Source organism: Ammospiza nelsoni, chromosome 30 (genome assembly GCF_027579445.1).
Source record: "Ammospiza nelsoni isolate bAmmNel1 chromosome 30, bAmmNel1.pri, whole genome shotgun sequence".
Lineage (NCBI taxonomy): Eukaryota > Metazoa > Chordata > Aves > Passeriformes > Passerellidae > Ammospiza > Ammospiza nelsoni.
This window is the reverse complement of record NC_080662.1, coordinates 442,728-459,576: the sequence shown is the minus strand read 5'-3', so window position 1 is coordinate 459,576 and position 16,849 is coordinate 442,728. Positions and strand designations below refer to the sequence as shown.

At 60.2% G+C, this 16,849-nt stretch overlaps 2 protein-coding genes across 3 annotated transcripts; both read left to right on the top strand.

Annotated features, from left to right (window-relative positions):
- The first annotated feature begins 1,549 nt into the window (after positions 1-1,549).
- On the top strand, positions 1,550-4,383 carry LOC132085289 (achaete-scute homolog 2-like). The gene is made up of 5 exons (XM_059490664.1): positions 1,550-1,580; positions 1,788-2,209; positions 3,074-3,208; positions 3,531-3,637; positions 4,067-4,383. Exons 1-5 carry the CDS (start codon positions 1,550-1,552, stop codon positions 4,176-4,178), a joined length of 807 nt encoding a protein of 268 aa, XP_059346647.1. The 3' UTR covers positions 4,179-4,383.
- Positions 4,384-5,215: 832 nt separating this feature from the next.
- Positions 5,216-16,592, top strand: ADD2 (adducin 2). 2 transcript variants are annotated; one of them, XM_059490721.1, is made up of 15 exons: positions 5,216-5,236; positions 5,816-5,990; positions 6,865-7,003; positions 7,588-7,739; positions 8,298-8,378; positions 8,464-8,613; positions 9,590-9,733; positions 9,807-9,905; positions 10,644-10,829; positions 11,687-11,941; positions 12,473-12,592; positions 12,675-12,764; positions 13,292-13,442; positions 13,521-13,601; positions 14,366-16,592. In XM_059490721.1, the coding sequence occupies exons 2-15, from the start codon at positions 5,817-5,819 to the stop codon at positions 14,662-14,664; spliced, it is 2,121 nt and encodes a 706-aa protein (XP_059346704.1). In that variant the 5' UTR covers positions 5,216-5,236; position 5,816; the 3' UTR covers positions 14,665-16,592. The 2 variants fall into 2 exon arrangements, with proteins under 2 accessions (XP_059346704.1, XP_059346705.1); XM_059490722.1 differs by lacking the exon at positions 5,216-5,236 and having other exon boundaries at positions 5,740-5,990; positions 7,588-7,673.
- Positions 16,593-16,849: the final 257 nt, after the last annotated feature.

Genomic DNA, 16,849 nt, shown 5'->3' with positions numbered 1-16,849 from the left:
TCACCCTAAAACACAGAACCCCTGAAAATGAGTGTGTTATTATCCCTAATAACAGCGACCCCAAAAAATAGTGACCCATAAAAAATGTGGGCCCTAATAACTGTGATCCCTTAAAACCACGATCCCTAATAACCCCAAATGGTAATTATTGTAGCCCCTAAAACGGTAACCCCAATTGTAATCCCCATCGAAACCCCTAAAACTGTAACCCCTATTGGAACCCCTAAAACCCCTAATAACCCCCAACCCTATTAACAGTGACCCCTAATAAGTGTCCCCTAATAACCCCAAATCCCAATGACCGTGACCCCTTGAAACCATGACCCCAAATAGCCCCAAATTCTGGTTATCGTAACCCCAAAACCGCGACCCCTGCAAACCCCATTTCCACCCCCATTCCTCCTTTTCCCCTCGATATTTAATCCCCCTCTGGTGAACCTGGAGCTTTTCCCCAGCCCCAGAATCTCCCAGGGGCGATCCAGCCTTGCTTGGGCCCATTTTTGGGGTGACTTTTGCGCCTCCCTGCCCCCAGATTAATTTGTCAGGCACCAGAACGGTGCCCAGACCGGGGCAGGAATAATGGGATTATCCCGAGCCTGCTGCGGGACGGGGAAGCTCATTAAGGGGCATTAAAGAGAAGGAAATTGGGTTTTTCTGAGTCCTTAGGGAAAACCTCCATTAACTTCCATGCGCCTCTCATTTTAGGGTCATTTTGGATTTTTTTTTTTTGGAGTTTACTCTGCGCTCTCACTCTCCTTATGGGCACAGAAGGAATCTCGGGGTCCCGGAGCAGGATCCGGGGGTTCCAGGTGTGGGGAAACTGAGGCACGGCAGCCCCAGTGCCCCCAAATCCCCCGGGATGAGCCCCTCGGAGGGCTGAGGGATGGCATGAGGGTGAGGATCCCCCCACGGCCGATAACAAGCAGTGACCTGAGTTTTTTGGGAGGAAAAAGGGCGATTTTAACATTTTTATTTTACTTTTTACCATTTTTATTCCAGCCTCCCCGAGTTTTGCGGCATGCCAGGGACTGACACTGCCACCTACCGAGCTGTCACTAAACCTCTTTTTTTCTGCTTTCCCACCCACAAGTGGCTTCGGGAGCACAGGAAGGACCCCAAATATCCCAAAATATCCCAAATATCCCCAAATATCACCATCCCAAATACTCCTCAGTGCGCTTTTGGGGGTCTTTTTTGGGCTCAGGGCTTTGTGGGTTGGGATGGGGAGGGGGAAACTGAGACACAGGAAGAGATTGGGATTTTGGGATGGTGAATGGGAAAACTGAGGCCCAGCAAGAGATTGGGATTCGCAGCAAGAGACTGGGATTTTGGGATGGTGAATGGGGAAACTGAGGCACAGCCAGGGATCAGGAATTTGGGATGGTGAGTGGGGAAACTGAGGCACAGGAAGAGATTGGGATTTTGGGATGGTGAATGAGGAAACAGCCAGAGATCAGGATTTTGGGGTATCTGGGGTCAGGATTTCGGGGGTACAGGCCGAGACAGTGTGTGAGGGAAGCCAGGCACAGCCCGAGCTCGTCAGGCCCAGATGGGTCCCACCTGTGCCTCGTTAGCCCCGGGTATTTAAGGGCCCTTTTTTTCCCAAATTTCGCCCTTTTTGAGGGTCAGTTTGGGGGAGTCCTGCTTCAGTCCTTTTGTGGGATGGGGGAGCCCTGCAGAGCTGGGGGGTGGCCGGGGGTCCTGGAACCCTTGGGAGTCTCAGAGCCCTCAGGGGTCCCGGGGCCCTCAGGGGTCTTGAGGCCCTTGGAACCCGCGGGGGGTCCCAGAGCCCTCGGGGGTCCCAAAGCCATCGCAGCCCCCGGGGCTCCCGCAGCCCTTGGAACCCTCGGGGGTCCCGCAGCCCTCAGGGGTCTCAGGGCTCTCAGGGGACCCAGATCCTCCAGGGATCCCGGAGCCCTCGGGGGTCCCGCAGCCCTTGGAACCCTCAGGGGTCTCAAAGCGCTTGGAACCATCAGAGGTCCCGCAGCCCCCGGAGCCCCCGGGGGTCCCGCAGCCCCCGGAGCCCCTGGAGCCCACGCCGCCCCCCGAGCTGCTGGAGCAGCTCCTGCAGCAGCGCTTGGGGCCCCTGCCCCGGCCTGCGCCCATCGTCCGCCTGCGCCGCGGCCCCGGCGGCGGCTACGAACCCACCGGGGACCCGGCCGAGGTGCTGGAGCGGCGGCAGGCGGCCAACGCCAAGGAGAGGGAGAGGGTGAGCCGCCCCAAAAACCCCCAAACCCCGCTGAACCCCCAAAGCACAGCCCAGACCGGGGGGACACCGGTGGTGCCACGGGGGGACTTTGATTTGAGGGGTGGGTTCGATCTGGGGCGCCCAGGTGAGTTTTAGGAGGGCCTGGTTTGATTCTGTGTGGGTCGGTTTAGTCCTGGGGTCAGTTTAATTCTGAGGTCTCAGTTTAATTATGGGGGAATCGTGTTTAGCCCTGGTGAGCGGAGTTTAAATCTGGTTTAAAGGTCTCAGTTTAATCCCGGTTTAAAGGTCCCAGTTTAACCCAGTTTGATTCTGTGAGGGACCCACTTTAATCCTTGCGGGGGCAGTTCAGTCCTGGGGTGGGATTTAATTCGGGGGGACCCCGGTTTTGGTTATGGGCGGGTCTGGTTTGATCCTGCTGAGCCCTGGGGGTGGTCCCAGTTTAATCTTGAGAGAGCCCAGTTTGGGCCTGGGGGGATCCTGGTGTAGCTCGGGGGTCTCTGGGGTCCCTTTTGGGGTATCTAATGGGGATCTTTGGGGTGTCTAAGGGGGGGTCTCTGGGGTCCCTTTGGGGTCTCTGACTGGGGTCCCTTGGAGCCCTTTTGGGGTCTCTAATGGGGGTCTCTAGGGTCTCTTTTGGGATCTCTGACTGGGGTCCTTTTGGGGTCTCTGATTTGGTTCCCTTTGGCATCTCTAATGGGGGTCTCTGGGGTCCCTTTTGGGCTCTCTAACTGGAGTTCCTGTAGGGTCTCTAGTGGGGGTCTTTGGGGTTCCTTTGGGGTCTCTGAGGGGGTCCCTTTGGAGCCCTCTTGGGGTCTCTCGGGGGTCCCTTTGGGGTCTCTGACCGTGCCCCTTTGTGCCCCGCAGATCCGGAACCTCAACAGCGGCTTCTCGCAGCTGCGCTCGCTGGTGCCGCTGGTGCCGCGGGACCGCCGGCCCAGCAAGGCGGACACGCTGCGGGCGGCGGCGGAGTACATCCGTCTGCTCAGGGGGGTGCTGCAGGTGAGACCCCTGAACTGACCCGAAACCTGCCCAAAAACCCCCCGAAACATCCGTCTGCTCAGGGGGGTGCTGCAGGTGAGACCCCAAATCTGACCCGAAACCTGCCCAAAAACCCCCCAAAACATCGGAGTGCTGCAGGCGAGACCCCTGAACTGACCCTAAACCCCCCTATAATTGGGGGGCCTGGTGGGGACTTTGCTGCATGAGTGATTTGAGGTTGGGATGAATTTAATAATGAAATTTATTTCTTTTGGGGGAGTTGTTATTAATGGGGGACACCCCCCGTTTCTGATATATTATTTTTTAATTCTCCTTTTCCCAGGAGCTCGGTGCTGAGCAGGAGTTGGGGGGCACGGCCAGGGGAGCCCCCGAGCCTGGCCTGGCCGAGCCCCCCCGTGCCCCTGGGGACCCCCCCAAAGCTGGGGCACGGTGAGTGGGGGGGAACCCCGGGAATTTGGGGGGGATCAGCCCCAGCCCCACCTGGAGGGGGGGGACAGAACCTTGGGGGGGTTTGGGGGCACCGGGGGAGGGGGACAGAAAATCTGGGGGGGTTCACAATGGGCTCCGGGTTTGGGGGAGCATCTGGGTAAATAAGCGAGGCTCGAAATTACCTTTTCCCCAAAATATTCCAAATATTCTAAAATATTTAATATTCCTTTTTTCCTCCTTTTTTATTTTATTTATTTCCTCCTTTTTTATTTTATTTATTTCCTTCTTTTTTATTTCATTTATTTCCTCTTTTTCTTTTTCCTCTTTTTCTTTTTCCTCTTTTTCTTTTTCCTCTTTTTCTTTTTCCTCTTTTTCTTTTTCCTCTTTTTCTTTTTCCTCTTTTTCTTTTTCCTCTTTTTCTTTTTCCAGGTGTTTCCTGACGCCCCTAAAAGGGTGTCCCCCGAAGGCCAAGCTCAAGGCTCCAGCCTCCATTCCCCATTTTTGGGGTCACGCTCCTTTCCTGGCGCCCTGCACCCCATAAAACCCACACCCCAAAATAAGGGGGGACAGGGGGTCTGTCCCCCTTAAAACGCAGAGTCTGGGGGGGGGGGGGATGCAGAGCTGTAATTAATTTCTCTATGAAATTGTCATTAGCAATTAGCTCCTCCCCCCAGGTAATGGCTTATTAATGATTGTTGATATGACCCCAATTAATTAATTAATAAAGGTGGATTGCGGGAGCGGCAGCGCAGGGTTCGGGGGTGCCCCCGTTGTTCATGGCGGGGTTCGGGGGTGCCCCCGTTGTTCATGGCGGGGTCCCCCCGTTGTTCATGGCGGGGTTCGGGGGTCCCCCCGTTGTTCATGGCGGGGTCCCCCCGTTGTTCATGGCGGGGTTCGGGGGTCCCCCCGTTGTTCATGGCGGGGTCCCCCCGCTGTTCATTGGCGGGGTTGGCTCCGGGGCGGGGCGGGGGGAGGCGCGGGACACGCGTGGTGCGGGGGGGGCGGCCCTTTGTCAGGATGCTCTGAGGAGGAGGAGGAGGAGGAGGAAGGTGGGTGATGGCAGCAGCCGCGGCCGCAGCGCCCTGGGGGCGGGGGGGATTGGGGGGAGCCTGGGGGACCCCCCCCCCTTCTTTCCTCTGCCCCCTCCCCAAATTGGCCGCACGCAGGTGTGTGTGTGGGGGGGGGGGGGGCTGCATCCCTCCCCTCCCCCCGTGCTGGGCCTTCATCCCCGGGTGGTGCCGAGCTCATCCTCACCCCCTCCCCCCTCCCCGGGGCGGGGGCGATGCTGCGGCCTCCCCGCTCCCATCCCGGTTTTATCCCGGTTTTATCCCGGTTCCATCCCGGTTCTCGCTCCCCCCCCGCCCTGCGGCTGCCGCAGCGGCGCTGGGCGCGGCGCGGGCGGAGGCGGGGATGGATGGATGGATGGATGGATGGATGGATGGATGGATGGATGGATGGATGGATGGATGGATGGATGGATGGAGGCGGGGGGGGATGGATGATGGGAGGGCGAACCCGGGGTGGGGGCGTCCAAAGCCCCCCCTGCCTTCCCTAGGGGTCAGCGCGGCCCCCCGGATTTACCGCGGCCCGGTGAGACGGGTGCGCTCCGAGCCGCGAAATCGGGGGGTGCCCCCCTGTTCTGAGCATGGGGGGGGACTGAGGGACACCCCCAAGGTCTGGAGGAGCGGCCCCGCCCTATTTTGGGGGGGCCTTGGGGGCAGCACCCCCACAGTGATTGGGGATGGTGACGGGAGGGGAGGGGAGGGTCCTTGGGGGTCTTACTGGGGCTGGTTTGGGGTCCTTTGGGGGCCCTATTGGGGCCGGTTCGGGGTCGGTGGGCCAGGAACCACTGCCCGTGTGACAGCAGAGTGGGGCCGAGCCCCCCATAGTGGGTGACCCCAATTTGGGGGGGCGCCCATGGGTGCCCTGAGCTGTGCCCGTTCTCAGCCCCATCCCTGCCCTGAGCTGTGCCCGTTCTCAGCCCCATCCCCGCCCGTTCTCAGCCCTCTCCGCGCTGTCCCCCAGCCTGCCCGCTGTCCCCTCCCGGTGTCCCCTCGCCGGGGCAGGGCGGTTCCCCTGTGCCCTTATCAGCGGGCCGCAGCCGCTCCGTGTTTTGGGCGCTTTCTGCCCAATCTGTACCGGGGCTGTGACGCCGCGCGTGTCCCCGCGTGTCCCCAGGATGAGCACGGCCGCCAGCCCCGAGCCCCTGCCCGAGCCCCCCGCCCCGGGGCCGCGCTGCGCCCCCCAGGAGGACCCCGAGTTCCTGCGGGCGCGGGGCGGGGCCGGGGACCTGCGCCAGGACTTCAACCTGATGGAGCAGAAGAAGCGGGTGACGATGATCCTGCAGAGCCCGGTGAGCCCCGGGCCCGTGCCGTGTGTCCCCAGCCCCTTCCCATGTGTCCCCAGCCCCGCTCTGCCTGTCCCCAACCCCATCCATCTGTTCCCATCTCCGTCCCACCCGTCCCCATCCCTGTTCCCCTTCCTCAGCCCCATCCCGCCTGTCCCCAAACCCCATCCCGCCTGTCCCCAGCCCCGTTCCTTCTGTCCCAACCCCATCCACTGGTCCCCAGCCCTGTCCCACTTATCCCCAACCTCTTCCTTTACATCCCCCGATCCTTATCTTCTGTCCCCAAACCCCTTCTTCGTGTCCCCAACCTCTTCTCTTCTGTCCCCCACGCAGCCCAAATCCCGTCCCTCCTGTCGCCAACCCTGTCCTTGGTTGTCCCCGCCCCGTCGCTCCTGTCCCCAAGCTCGTGGATGTCACCACACGGTGTCCCCACCTGGCAGTGCCACTGAGCTGCCAGTGCCACCGTGCCAGCAAGGCAGCGGTGACACCGACACCAGGGTGGTGATGCCACCATCATGGTGCCACCAATCCGGTGGTGCCACCATCACCTCTGTGGCACCAAGCTGGCAGTGTTGCTGACACCAAGCTGGTGATGCTGGCACCGCCAGCGAGCCACCAAGTCAGCGGTGCCACCCTCACAGTGTCACCAAGCTGGTGGCGTCATCATCCCCATGTCACCAAGCTGGCAGTGCCACCACTGCCACCCTGACACCAAACAGCCAGTGCCACCACCAAGCTGGTGGTGCCACCATCACCTCTGTGGCACCAAGCTGGCAATGCTGTCCCCACTGCCACCACTGTGCCACCGAGCCAGCGGTGCAGCCCCGGCCCCGATGTCCCCATTGGTGCCACCCAGCCCAGTGTCACCCTGTCCCCACAGTCCTTCCGGGAGGAGCTGGAGAGCCTGATCCAGGAGCAGATGAAGAAGGGGAACAACTCGTCACACGTGTGGGCGCTGCGGCAGATCGCCGACTTCATGGCCACCACGTCCCCTGCCACCCTGCCCACCTCGCCCATGGGTACGTGGGGCCCTCTGGGGACGACGGGCGGGGTGGGAAAACCCCAAAACCTGGGGGGACACCAAATCTGGGCAACCTTGGCGCTCCAAATCTCACCAAAACCTTTGGGACCTTCAGGGGCTTTGGGACCACGAAGCTTTTGGGACCTTGAGGTCCCCAAAAACCTTTGGGGTCATCAAACCTTTGAGACCACCAAGCCTTTATGACCTTGTGGACGCCAAAAATATTTAGGGTCATCAAACCTTTGAGGCCACCAAACTTTGGGGGATCCTAAACTTTTGAGATCCTGGGGACTCCCAAACCTTTATAACCATGGACTCTTTGGGATCTTGGGGTGCCCCCAAACCCCTCCAAAACCATTGAGGCCCGCCAAATCTTTGGAGCCATCAAACCTGGGGGACCACCAAGCCTTTAATGCCTCAGGGACCCCCAAATCTTTTGTGGCCACCAAACCTTGATGTCCAGCAAACCTTTGGATCTGCCAAACCCTGCCAGCCACCAAACCCATCCCACAACCCTCTTCCCCCACTGAGCCCCCCGTGATTCGGGGGTCCCACGGCTGACGGGGGGTCCCCAATCCCCAGGGCTGGCGTCGGTCACCCCCATCAATGACCTGCACGGGACAGAGGGGCCGGCCCTGGCCAAGGGCGAGCGGCTGATGCGCTGCAAGGTGGGCAGCATCCACCGGCTGCTGGACCTGTACGGCTGGGCACAGCTGGGACACGCTGCTGTCACCGTGAGCACCCAAAAATAACCCAAAAATAGGGCATTTGGGGTTGTTTTTGGGGGGATTTGGGGTTGTTTTGGGGGAATTTGGGGGTGTTTTGGGGGTTCAGAGGGCTTTTGGTACCTGCTGGACCTGTACGGCTGGGCACAGCTGGGACGCTGCTGTCACCGTGAGCACCCCAAAAAACAAAAAATAGGGGATTTGGGGGTTGTTTTGGGGGGATTTGGGGTTGCCTTGAGGGTTTGTGGGTTGTTATTTTTGGGGTCTAAGAGGTTCGGGACATTTGAAGTGGGTTGGGACTTGGAGGGTTTGATGGGTTGTTGTTTTGTGGGGCAGTTTGTGGGGTTCGGGACATTTCAGGTGGGTTGGGACTTTGAGGGTTTGTGGGTTGTTATTTTGGGGGGTTTTGGGGTTGTTATTGGGTTCCTTCGCGGTGTTGGTTTGGGGGGGAGTTTCGGAGCCTTTCTCACGGTTTAGGGGCGGTCAGAGCGGTGTGGGTCTTTCGGGGAATGCCCATTTTGGGATTTTTCCGGGCTGTTTCTCACCCCACCCCGTCCCCCGCGGCAGCTGCGGGTCAGCAAGGAGCAGGAGCACTTCTTGGTGGCCCCGCAGGGGCTGGCGTGCAGCGAGGTGACAGCGGCCAGCCTGGTGAGCCCCCCAAAATTAAAAACACCCCACAAACGCGGGGCTGCCCGGGTGGGGAGCAGCCCCCTGAGCCCCCCGCGCCCCCCAGGTGAAGGTGAACGTGCTGGGGGCCGTGGTGGAGCAGGGCAGCACCGGCTTCGCCCCCGACTCCCGCAGCTTCAGCCTCCACGCCGCCATCTACGCGGCGCGCCCCGACATCCGCTGCATCGTGCGGCTGCACACCCCGGCCGCGGCCGCCGTACGCGGGGAGCGGGATGGGAGAGGGGTCTGGGGGCTTGGGAGGCAGGGGAGCTCGGGGGAGATGGGGTTTGGGGGGATTCGGGGGCTCCAGAGTGAGGGGAATGTGGCGGCGTTTGGGGGAGGTTGGGTTTGGGGCGATTTGAGAGCTTGGGAGTTACGGGAACATGGGGGTGCTTAGGGGGGATTTAGGGGGCTCGGGAGTTGGGGGAATGTGGAGATTTTTAGGGGATGTTGGGTTTGGGCAGGATTTGAGGGCTTTGGAGGTAGGGGAATGTGGGGGGTTTTTTGGGGAGGTTGGATTCGGGTCTTGGGAGTTATGGAAACTTGGGGGTTTTTGTGGGAGGTTGGATTTGGGAGCTCGGGAGTTAGGGGAATGCGGAGATTTTTAGGGGATGTTGGGTTTAGGGGGCTCAGGAGTCAGGGGAATGTGGTGGTTTTTATGGGAGGTCGGGTTTGGGCGGGATTTGGAGGGTTATGGAGTTATGGGAACATGGGGGGATTTGGGTCTTGGGAGTTATGGGAACTTGGGGGTTTTTGGGGGAGGTTGGGTTTGGGGGGATTTGAGGGCTTGGGAGTTATGGGAACATGGGGGGATTTGGAAGGTTGGGTTTGCATCTTGGGGGTTTTGGGGGAGGTTGGGTTAGGGGGGTATTTGGGAGGGTGGAAAGGCGTTTTGGAGGGGTTGGGGGATTTGGGGTCTGGGGGCCGGGGGACATTGAGGCTTTTGGGGGGATTTAGGGGCTTGGGAATTAGGAGAACTTGGGGGTTTTTGGTGGAGGTTGGGTTTGGGGGGAATTTTGGAGGGTGGAAGGGTTTTTTGGGGGACTGATGGTGGGGTTTTTGGTCGTAGGGTTTTTTGGGTTGTTGGTGTTTTTGGGGGGCTGTAGTTGGGGTTTTTGGTGGTTGGTTTTTTGGTGTTTTTTGGGGGTGTTTGGTGCTCCTCGGCCCCCTGCCCTGTCCCTCCCCGTGCCCAGGTCTCGGCCATGCGCTGCGGGCTCCTGCCCATCTCCCGGGCCGCCCTTCTCCTGGGGGACGTCGCCTACTTCGATTTCCGCGGGGAGGTGGAGGACGAGGCGGACCGCGTGGAGCTCCAGAAGTGCCTGGGGCCCACCTGCAAGGTGAGCGCGCACCTGGGGGGGCGCGGGGGCGGCCCCGCCCTGCCCCGCCCGCCCCGCTGACATCCCGCGGCAGATCCTGGTGCTGCGGAACCACGGCGTGCTGGCCCTGGGGGACACGGCCGAGGAGGCTTTCTACAGCATCTTCCACCTGCAGGCGGCCTGCGAGGTGCAGGTGAGCGCGGGGCTGGGCTGGGCTGGGGCCGGGCACGGAGGGGAGCGCGCAGGGAGCTGGGGCGGGCTCGGGTCAGCCGGAGTGCCCAGGGGCATTGCGCGAGCTGGGCCAGGTGTCTGCCCCTCATTTCCATCCCTATTGCCTGAGCTGTGCCGGCTCTCTGCGCCCCATTTCCATCCCCATGCCCCAACCCGTGCCGGCTCTCTGCCCCTCCAGTGTCCCTTCCCTATGCCCCGAGCTGTGCCAGCTCTCAGGCCTGTTCCTCCCCTGTGCCCTGAGCTGTGCCAGGTGTTTGCGCCTCATTGCCATCCCCATGCCCCGATTTGTGCCGCTCTCAGCCCCGTTCCATCCCCATTCCCCCCCACGTGCCATCTCTCAGCCCCGTTCCCGCCGCGTCCCCTCTCCCAGCCCCGTACCCCGATCTGTCCCCTCTTGTCCCCTCTCCCAGCCCCGTACCCCGATCTGTCCCCTCTTGTCCCCTCTCCCGGCCCCGCACCCCGATCTGTCCCCTCTCCCGGCCCCGCACCCCGATCTGTCCCCTCTCCCGGCCCCGCACCCCGATCTGTCCCCTCTCCCGGCCCCGTACCTCGATCTGTCCCCTCTCCCGGCCCCATACCCCGATCTGTCCCCTCTCCCGGCCCCGCACCCCGATCTGTCCCCTCTCCCGGCCCCGTCCCCCCCATGCGCCACCCCCGGGGGTGCCCGCGGCCCCCGCCCAGCCGTGCCCGGTGCCCGCAGGTGTCGGCGCTGGCGAGCGCGGGCGGCGCGCAGAACCTGATCGTGCTGGAGCGGGCGCAGCAGGCGCAGCGCGGCCCGCAGGGGCTGAGCGCCGTGCGCCGCGCCGGGGCCGCCTTCGGGCCGCTGCACAAGAGCCGCCTGGGCGAGCACGAGTTCGAGGCGCTCATGAGGATGCTGGACAACCTGGTGAGCGCCCGACCCGCCCCGAAACGGGCGGGATAAAGCGGGGTTCGTCAGGGGCTCGGTTCCTTCCTGCAGGAAGGGCCTCTGCTCTATTCAGAGTATATATATTGATATATATTTATATATCAATATTTATTTATAATTTTATATATTTGTTTATATATCTGTATATTATATTTACTTATGGATATTTATGAAACTTATATTTATATTTACATTTGCGTGTAAATATTTTATATATTTATATATTTAACGGTTCTTTTTATTTGTATATATTTTAATATATTTATATACTTATATATTTTAATATATATTTATTTATATATAAAATTTTATGTTTATATTTTTATTTCTATATGTAAATATATATTTATAGATTATATATTTATGTATTATTTATTTATATAAATATTTTAACTATATCTTTATATGTTTATACTTATATGTATATTTATTTATATATTTATATTGACACAAAATATATTTATTTTAAATATGTTTATATTTTATATAAAAATGTGTGTTTATATATAAATGTCAGAGTGCACTGGGTTAAACCTAACCGGCCAGCAGCGCAGTGAAACCCAGTTCAGTGCTTGGTAAGGGCTAGCGAATATAATAATATTTTCTCTCTTATTTTCAGGTAATTTTACATATCTTGTCCACTGACCTATAGTTTAAGCAGGTGCAAAAGGTTCTTTCACTAAAATAGGTTACTGCACTAGCCGTTTTCTCATTCCTCTAATTCTTGTTGATGGGAACTCATAAATCACTTTGTTTTTGTCTCATAAATTATTATAAAGATTCTCCTAACGCTCGGTTTGCCCTATGTGCTGACTCCCCTCTCCCTGCCTCCCCAGGGCTACCGCACGGGCTACACGTACCGCTACCCGTTCGTGCAGGAGAAGAGCAAGCCCAAGAGCGACGTGCTGATCCCCGCCACCGTCACGGCCTTCGTGTTCGAGGAGGAGCCGGCCGGGACCCCCGCCCTGCGCCAGCACGCCCACAAGCAGCAGAAGGAGAAGACGCGGTGGCTCAACACGCCCAACACCTACACCCGCGTCAGCCTGGCCGAGGAGCAGGGCAGCGCCGGCGCCCAGAGGACAAAGACCACGGTGAGGGGCACAGGGGCCCTGGGCACGGACGGACAGGGAGGTGGAGGGGGTCCTGGGATGGACCCCGCGAAAATCTGGGGTCTAGGGAGGCCTGTGGACCTCCTGCGTCCTGTAATAATGGTTATTTTGAAATATCGCCGCCCCATTCTTGTGGGTACGAGTGCTGTTGGCTTTAGTGGGGTCTTCCCTCTGTGCAAGATGCATTTATTGCGGTCTCCTCATTTACTGAGGCCTTCCTTCTATGCAAGACACACTTATTGGGGTCTCCTCATTTATTGGGGTCCACCTCTATGCAAGATGCATTTATTGGGGTCTCCCTATGCTATTGGGAAACTTGTTTTGGAGTTTTCCTCCTTCTATGCATGATGCATGTAGTCAGGTCTTCCTTCTGTGCTGTTTATTGGGGTCTCCCTGCATTTATGGTGCTTCCCCTCTACATCGGGGTCTCCCCTCTATACGAGTTGCATTTGTTGGGGTCTCCCTTCCATCCTGGACATCTCCTCTTCCCCAAACGTGTCCCTGGGTTTGCAGTGGCTGCGGGCAGACGAGGTGGAGAAGGGCAGCAGCGGGACCCCAATCCGCATCGAGAACCCCAACCAGTTCGTGCCGCTCTACACGGACCCGCAGGAGGTGCTGGAGATGCGCAACAAGGTGGGCAGGGCAGGGGGACAGCGGGGTCTCGGGGGGCTCAGCCCTGTCCTCAGAGGGGATTCAGCTCCGTCCTTCCCCACAGATCCGCGAGCAAAACCGCCAGGACGTGAAATCAGCTGGGCCCCAGTCACAGCTGCTGGCCAGCGTCATCGCCGAGACCAGCCGCAGCCCCGTATGTCACCTGTGTCACCCCCTGTCCCTGTGTCCCCAGCCCTGTGTCACCCCATGTCCCCAGTCACAGCTGCTGGCCAGCGTCATCGCCGAGACCAGCCGCAGCCCCGTATGGCACCTGTGTCTGTCACCTTTTGTCACCTGTGTCACCCCATGTCCCCAGTCCCATGTCCCTGTGTCCCCAGTCACAGCTGCTGGCCAGCGTCATTGCAGAGACCAGCCGCAGCCCCGTATGTCACCTGTGTCACCCCATGTCACCCTGTGTCCCCAGCCCTGTGTCACCCCATGTCCCCAGTCACAGCTGCTGGCCAGCGTCATCGCCGAGACCAGCCGCAGCCCCGTGTGGCACCTGTGTCACCCCCTGTCCCTGTGTCCCCAGCCCTGTGTCACCCCATGTCACCCTGTGTCACCCCATCTCCCCAGCCCCATGAACACCCCATGTCACCGTGTGACACTCCATGTCCCCATCTCTCCGGTGGGGGTGACGCTGCCCCAGGGAGGTGACACCGCTCCGTGGCTCTGTTTCAGTCCACTGAGAGCCACCTGGGGGACGCAGAGGCCAAGGAGGGCGGGCAGGAGGCTCCCCCCGAGCCAGAGCCCCCCAACCCCTTCAGCCAGCTGACGGACCAGGAGCTGGAGGAGTACAAGCAGGAGGTGGAGAGGAAGAAGCGCCTGCAGGGTAGGAGGGACCCCCAGAGCCCCCCAGAGCCGCGGGTGGCACCGAGGGGACCGAGGCCAGCATGTCTCTCTGTGGCAGGCGAGAAGGACACGGCTGCAGAGGACAGCGGGGCTCCCCCCCCAGAGCCACCCCCGCCGGCGCCCACGGAGCCCACGGAGGGTGAGTGGGGTGACGAGCACCCCAAAACGAGGAAAATGCGGGCTGGGGTCCCAGTGAGCAGCAGGAGTGGGGGCACCAGGGCGGCTGTGGCCGAGACGCAGCTGGCTGTCACCTCGTGTCACCCCGTGCTGTCACCCCGCTCCGGAGGGGCCGAGGGGAGCGTGGCAGGAGGACATGAGTGGTGGCTTTGCGGTGGCTCTGTGGGGCTCAGGGGACAGCGCTGTCCCCCAGCCCAGACCCCACTGCTCCCACCCACAGCGGGTGCCGGGGCGCGGCTCGGGGCTGCTGGCTCTGCCATGGTGTCTCGTGGTGTCCGTCTGTCTGTCTGTGTGTCTCCACAACGTCTCCTTTCTCTTTCCTCCCCGTGTGCCTGTCACCCAAGGAGTTATCCCTGAATCCCTGGCGCCGTAGTAAGTACGGAGAGGCCACCCTGGATGGACGAGGGACAGGGGCTCGGGGGGATCTTTGGTCCATGGAAATCCCTTAGGAACCCCTGGGGAACCCTCCCTCCCTCCCTGGTGTCGCTTCCCGCTTCTCCTGCTGCCTCCTCCCGGCTCTCCATCCCACATCGCTTGTCCCGCAGGGAGGGGGCGGCTCGGGGGGCTCGGGGAGCGGTGCCTGCGGCAGGACAGGATCAAATCCCAATCTTCTCCTCTCGGGGAGCCCGAATCCTGCTCCTGCCCAGGCCCCACGGCACATCTGGGGGGACAAACCCCCCAGAACAGCGGTGCTGCAGCCCCAATCCCCTGTTCCCTCTCCCCAAGGTGACAAGAAGCCTGATGGTGGCCAAGCCCCCCCTGATTCCACTGCCAAGAAGGAGCCACTGGCGGTGGTGAACGGGAAGGACGAGGAGCAAAGCACCGAGGAAAACCTTGGCAAAGGGGGGACAGACCGGACAACCACCAACGCTGACCAGGACGCCCCCAAGGAGAAGGAGACAGTGACCAGCAACCCCGTGTCCCCCGACGGTTCGCCCTCCAAATCACCCTCCAAAAAGAAGAAGAAATTCCGGACCCCGTCCTTCCTGAAAAAAGGCAAAAAGAAGGAAAAGATCGAATCCTGAGTGTCCCTGGGGATCGCCGAGACCCCGGACCCCGGCTGCTTCCTGGGCACGAGGCACCTCGTCCCCCTTGTCACCCCCTCTGGGGGCTGTCACCGAGCTCAGAGAGACCGTGCTCCCGCTGCACCTCCCTGCCCCTGTCCCTCCTGGGCTCCGGCCCTTCCCGCCACCGAGGGCTGCACTGTCCCACCAGGGCCCAGAGCTGCTTGGTTTGAGGAAGAAAAGGGTGTTTTGTGGTTATTCTCTTCACCTTCTGTTTCACCTCTGCTGGAATGGCGCTGGCTTCATCCCCAGGGAAAACCGTCCATCGCTTCGCCAGGAGAACGGGATTGCTTTTCCTGAAGGAGGAGATGAGGTTTTTCCTCCCTGGATTGTAAACCTTCCTCTCCGTGGGCTCAAGAACCACTTCCATCCCCTTCTCCTGGTGCCCCCAGCCCGTGTTTTGCCCACCCAAGGAAGAGCAGCAGGATTTCCCACCGCTGGAAAAGCCCCCACCTCACTGCACGACCCGCACCTGGGAAAAGAGGGAAAAAAACCACCCCCACCCCTCCGGGAATTGTCTGTGTTATTTAAAACTGAGCAAAGCTCACTCACTAAGTGCTACTTCGGGATGAACACACGCTGCCAGCTCACAGCGACCCCGGCCACGCCGGCCCCCTGCTTTTCCCAGCTCTGGAATTCCCAGCACACATTCCATCCTTCCTGGCGTTCCTTTCCCTCCCAGCGTTACAGCCTCCCGCCCGTGCTCCCCACAGCCCTTCCAGCGCTGGGATTTGGGGATGAACCACCGGGATCAGCCCCAGATCCTGCCCCTGTCCTGGGGTGCTCGCCCTGAGCCTTGCTGAGTCCATGGAGGTCTGGAACAGCTCTGAACCCCCCATTTGGGGCTCCCCCAGCCCAGCAGGGTTTCCCCATGTGCCATCACTGTGGTTCCAAACCCTTTCCCTGCTGTGAGACGGCTCCTGGGGGTTGGATCCCCTCTGGAAGGGCAGGAACCTCATGGAATAGGGGGTGGAAGCAGCAGGGAGAGCCCAGGCAGGGATCTTGGGTTCCTGGAGTTCGGGGAGAGCCTTTGCCCTGCCCAGTGTCCCCCCAGAGGTCCCCACACCACCCCTGCAGGATGGGGGGCACCAAGGGGACACGCTGAGCCCCCAAACCCTGTCACTGCAGGGGCTGCTCCTCACTGCCACTGATTCTGAGGCTCTTTGAGGCCGTTTTTGTCACCTGGGTGACCCAGGGCAGCAGAGCCTGCAGGGACAGCCATGTCACCTCCCTGGGGTAGCACTGTCACACCTGGGGACAATTCCTGACTGACAGCACTGCCACACCCCCAGCCCAACCCTGGGGCTCCCCCAGGGGTTTTGTTCCCACTTTGTCCCTAAAGGTCTGTCCCCAGGGCCTTGGTCACCCCTTTTCTCCCCAGGGTTCTGTCCCTGGGGCTTTTGTCACCCCTTTTCCCAAGGGCCACTGGCTTTGCAGGGGACCCCGGGGTTGACCTCCCCACCCATGAAATTCCAGGTAGAAAGGGATGAAGGCTCCAGTGCCACCATCACCACCATGATGGAAGTAAACAGAGCCAGTATCATATCCCAGGACCACCCCTCGGGTAATCCCCCCAGCCCACCTCCCTGCCTCCCCCTCCCCTCGCTCCAGCAAGGCTCAGGGCAAAGCAAATCCCCGATCCGGGCTCTCCACACCCGCACCTCCGCTGGAAAACAGAGGCTGATCCCACCGAGGCAGCGGGAACAGGCGAGTCCCGCCGGGCTCAGCACCTCGCTGCCCAAGGGCGGCTCTTGGAGCCCCGGCACGGCACCGGGAGGGGCCGGGGGGTGGCATGTCCCTGTCCCCGTCCCCCCGCGTGTGACAATCGCGGCCGGGAGCGCGTGGAACGCCGGTGTAAATAAATAAATAAATAAACCCCGTGTTTGGCACCCGGCAGCGCTCCGAGCCTCAGGGGTGGAAGTGGGGATGGGATGGGATGGGAAGGGGATGAGGACGGAGGTGGATATGAGAATGAAATTGGGATTGCGACTGGGATGGGACTAAGACGACGGGGATGGGACAGGGTGGAGGTGGGAATGGGTGTGCCGGACACCGGGAAGGTCCCAGCAGCTTCTCACAGAAGCCCCTCGTGAACCCCCCATCACCGAAGCCGACACGCTCGGGACAGGCCCCGGGCCGGGCCGGT

Bases quoted from the DNA above. Each gene is read 5' to 3' on its own strand.
- LOC132085289 (XM_059490664.1), top strand. From the start codon at position 1,550: ATGGGTCCCACCTGTGCCTCGTTAGCCCCGG. The intron at 1,581-1,787 runs GTATTTAAGGGC...GGGGGGTCCCAG, and splicing joins CTGTGCCTCGTTAGCCCCGG to AGCCCTCGGGGGTCCCAAAG. The intron at 2,210-3,073 runs GTGAGCCGCCCC...TGTGCCCCGCAG, and splicing joins ACGCCAAGGAGAGGGAGAGG to ATCCGGAACCTCAACAGCGG.
- ADD2 (XM_059490721.1), top strand. From the start codon at position 5,817: ATGAGCACGGCCGCCAGCCCCGAGCCCCTGCCCGAGCCCCCCGCCCCG. The intron at 7,740-8,297 runs GTGAGCACCCAA...CCCCCGCGGCAG, and splicing joins TGGGACACGCTGCTGTCACC to CTGCGGGTCAGCAAGGAGCA. The intron at 12,765-13,291 runs GTATGTCACCTG...GCTCTGTTTCAG, and splicing joins CCGAGACCAGCCGCAGCCCC to TCCACTGAGAGCCACCTGGG.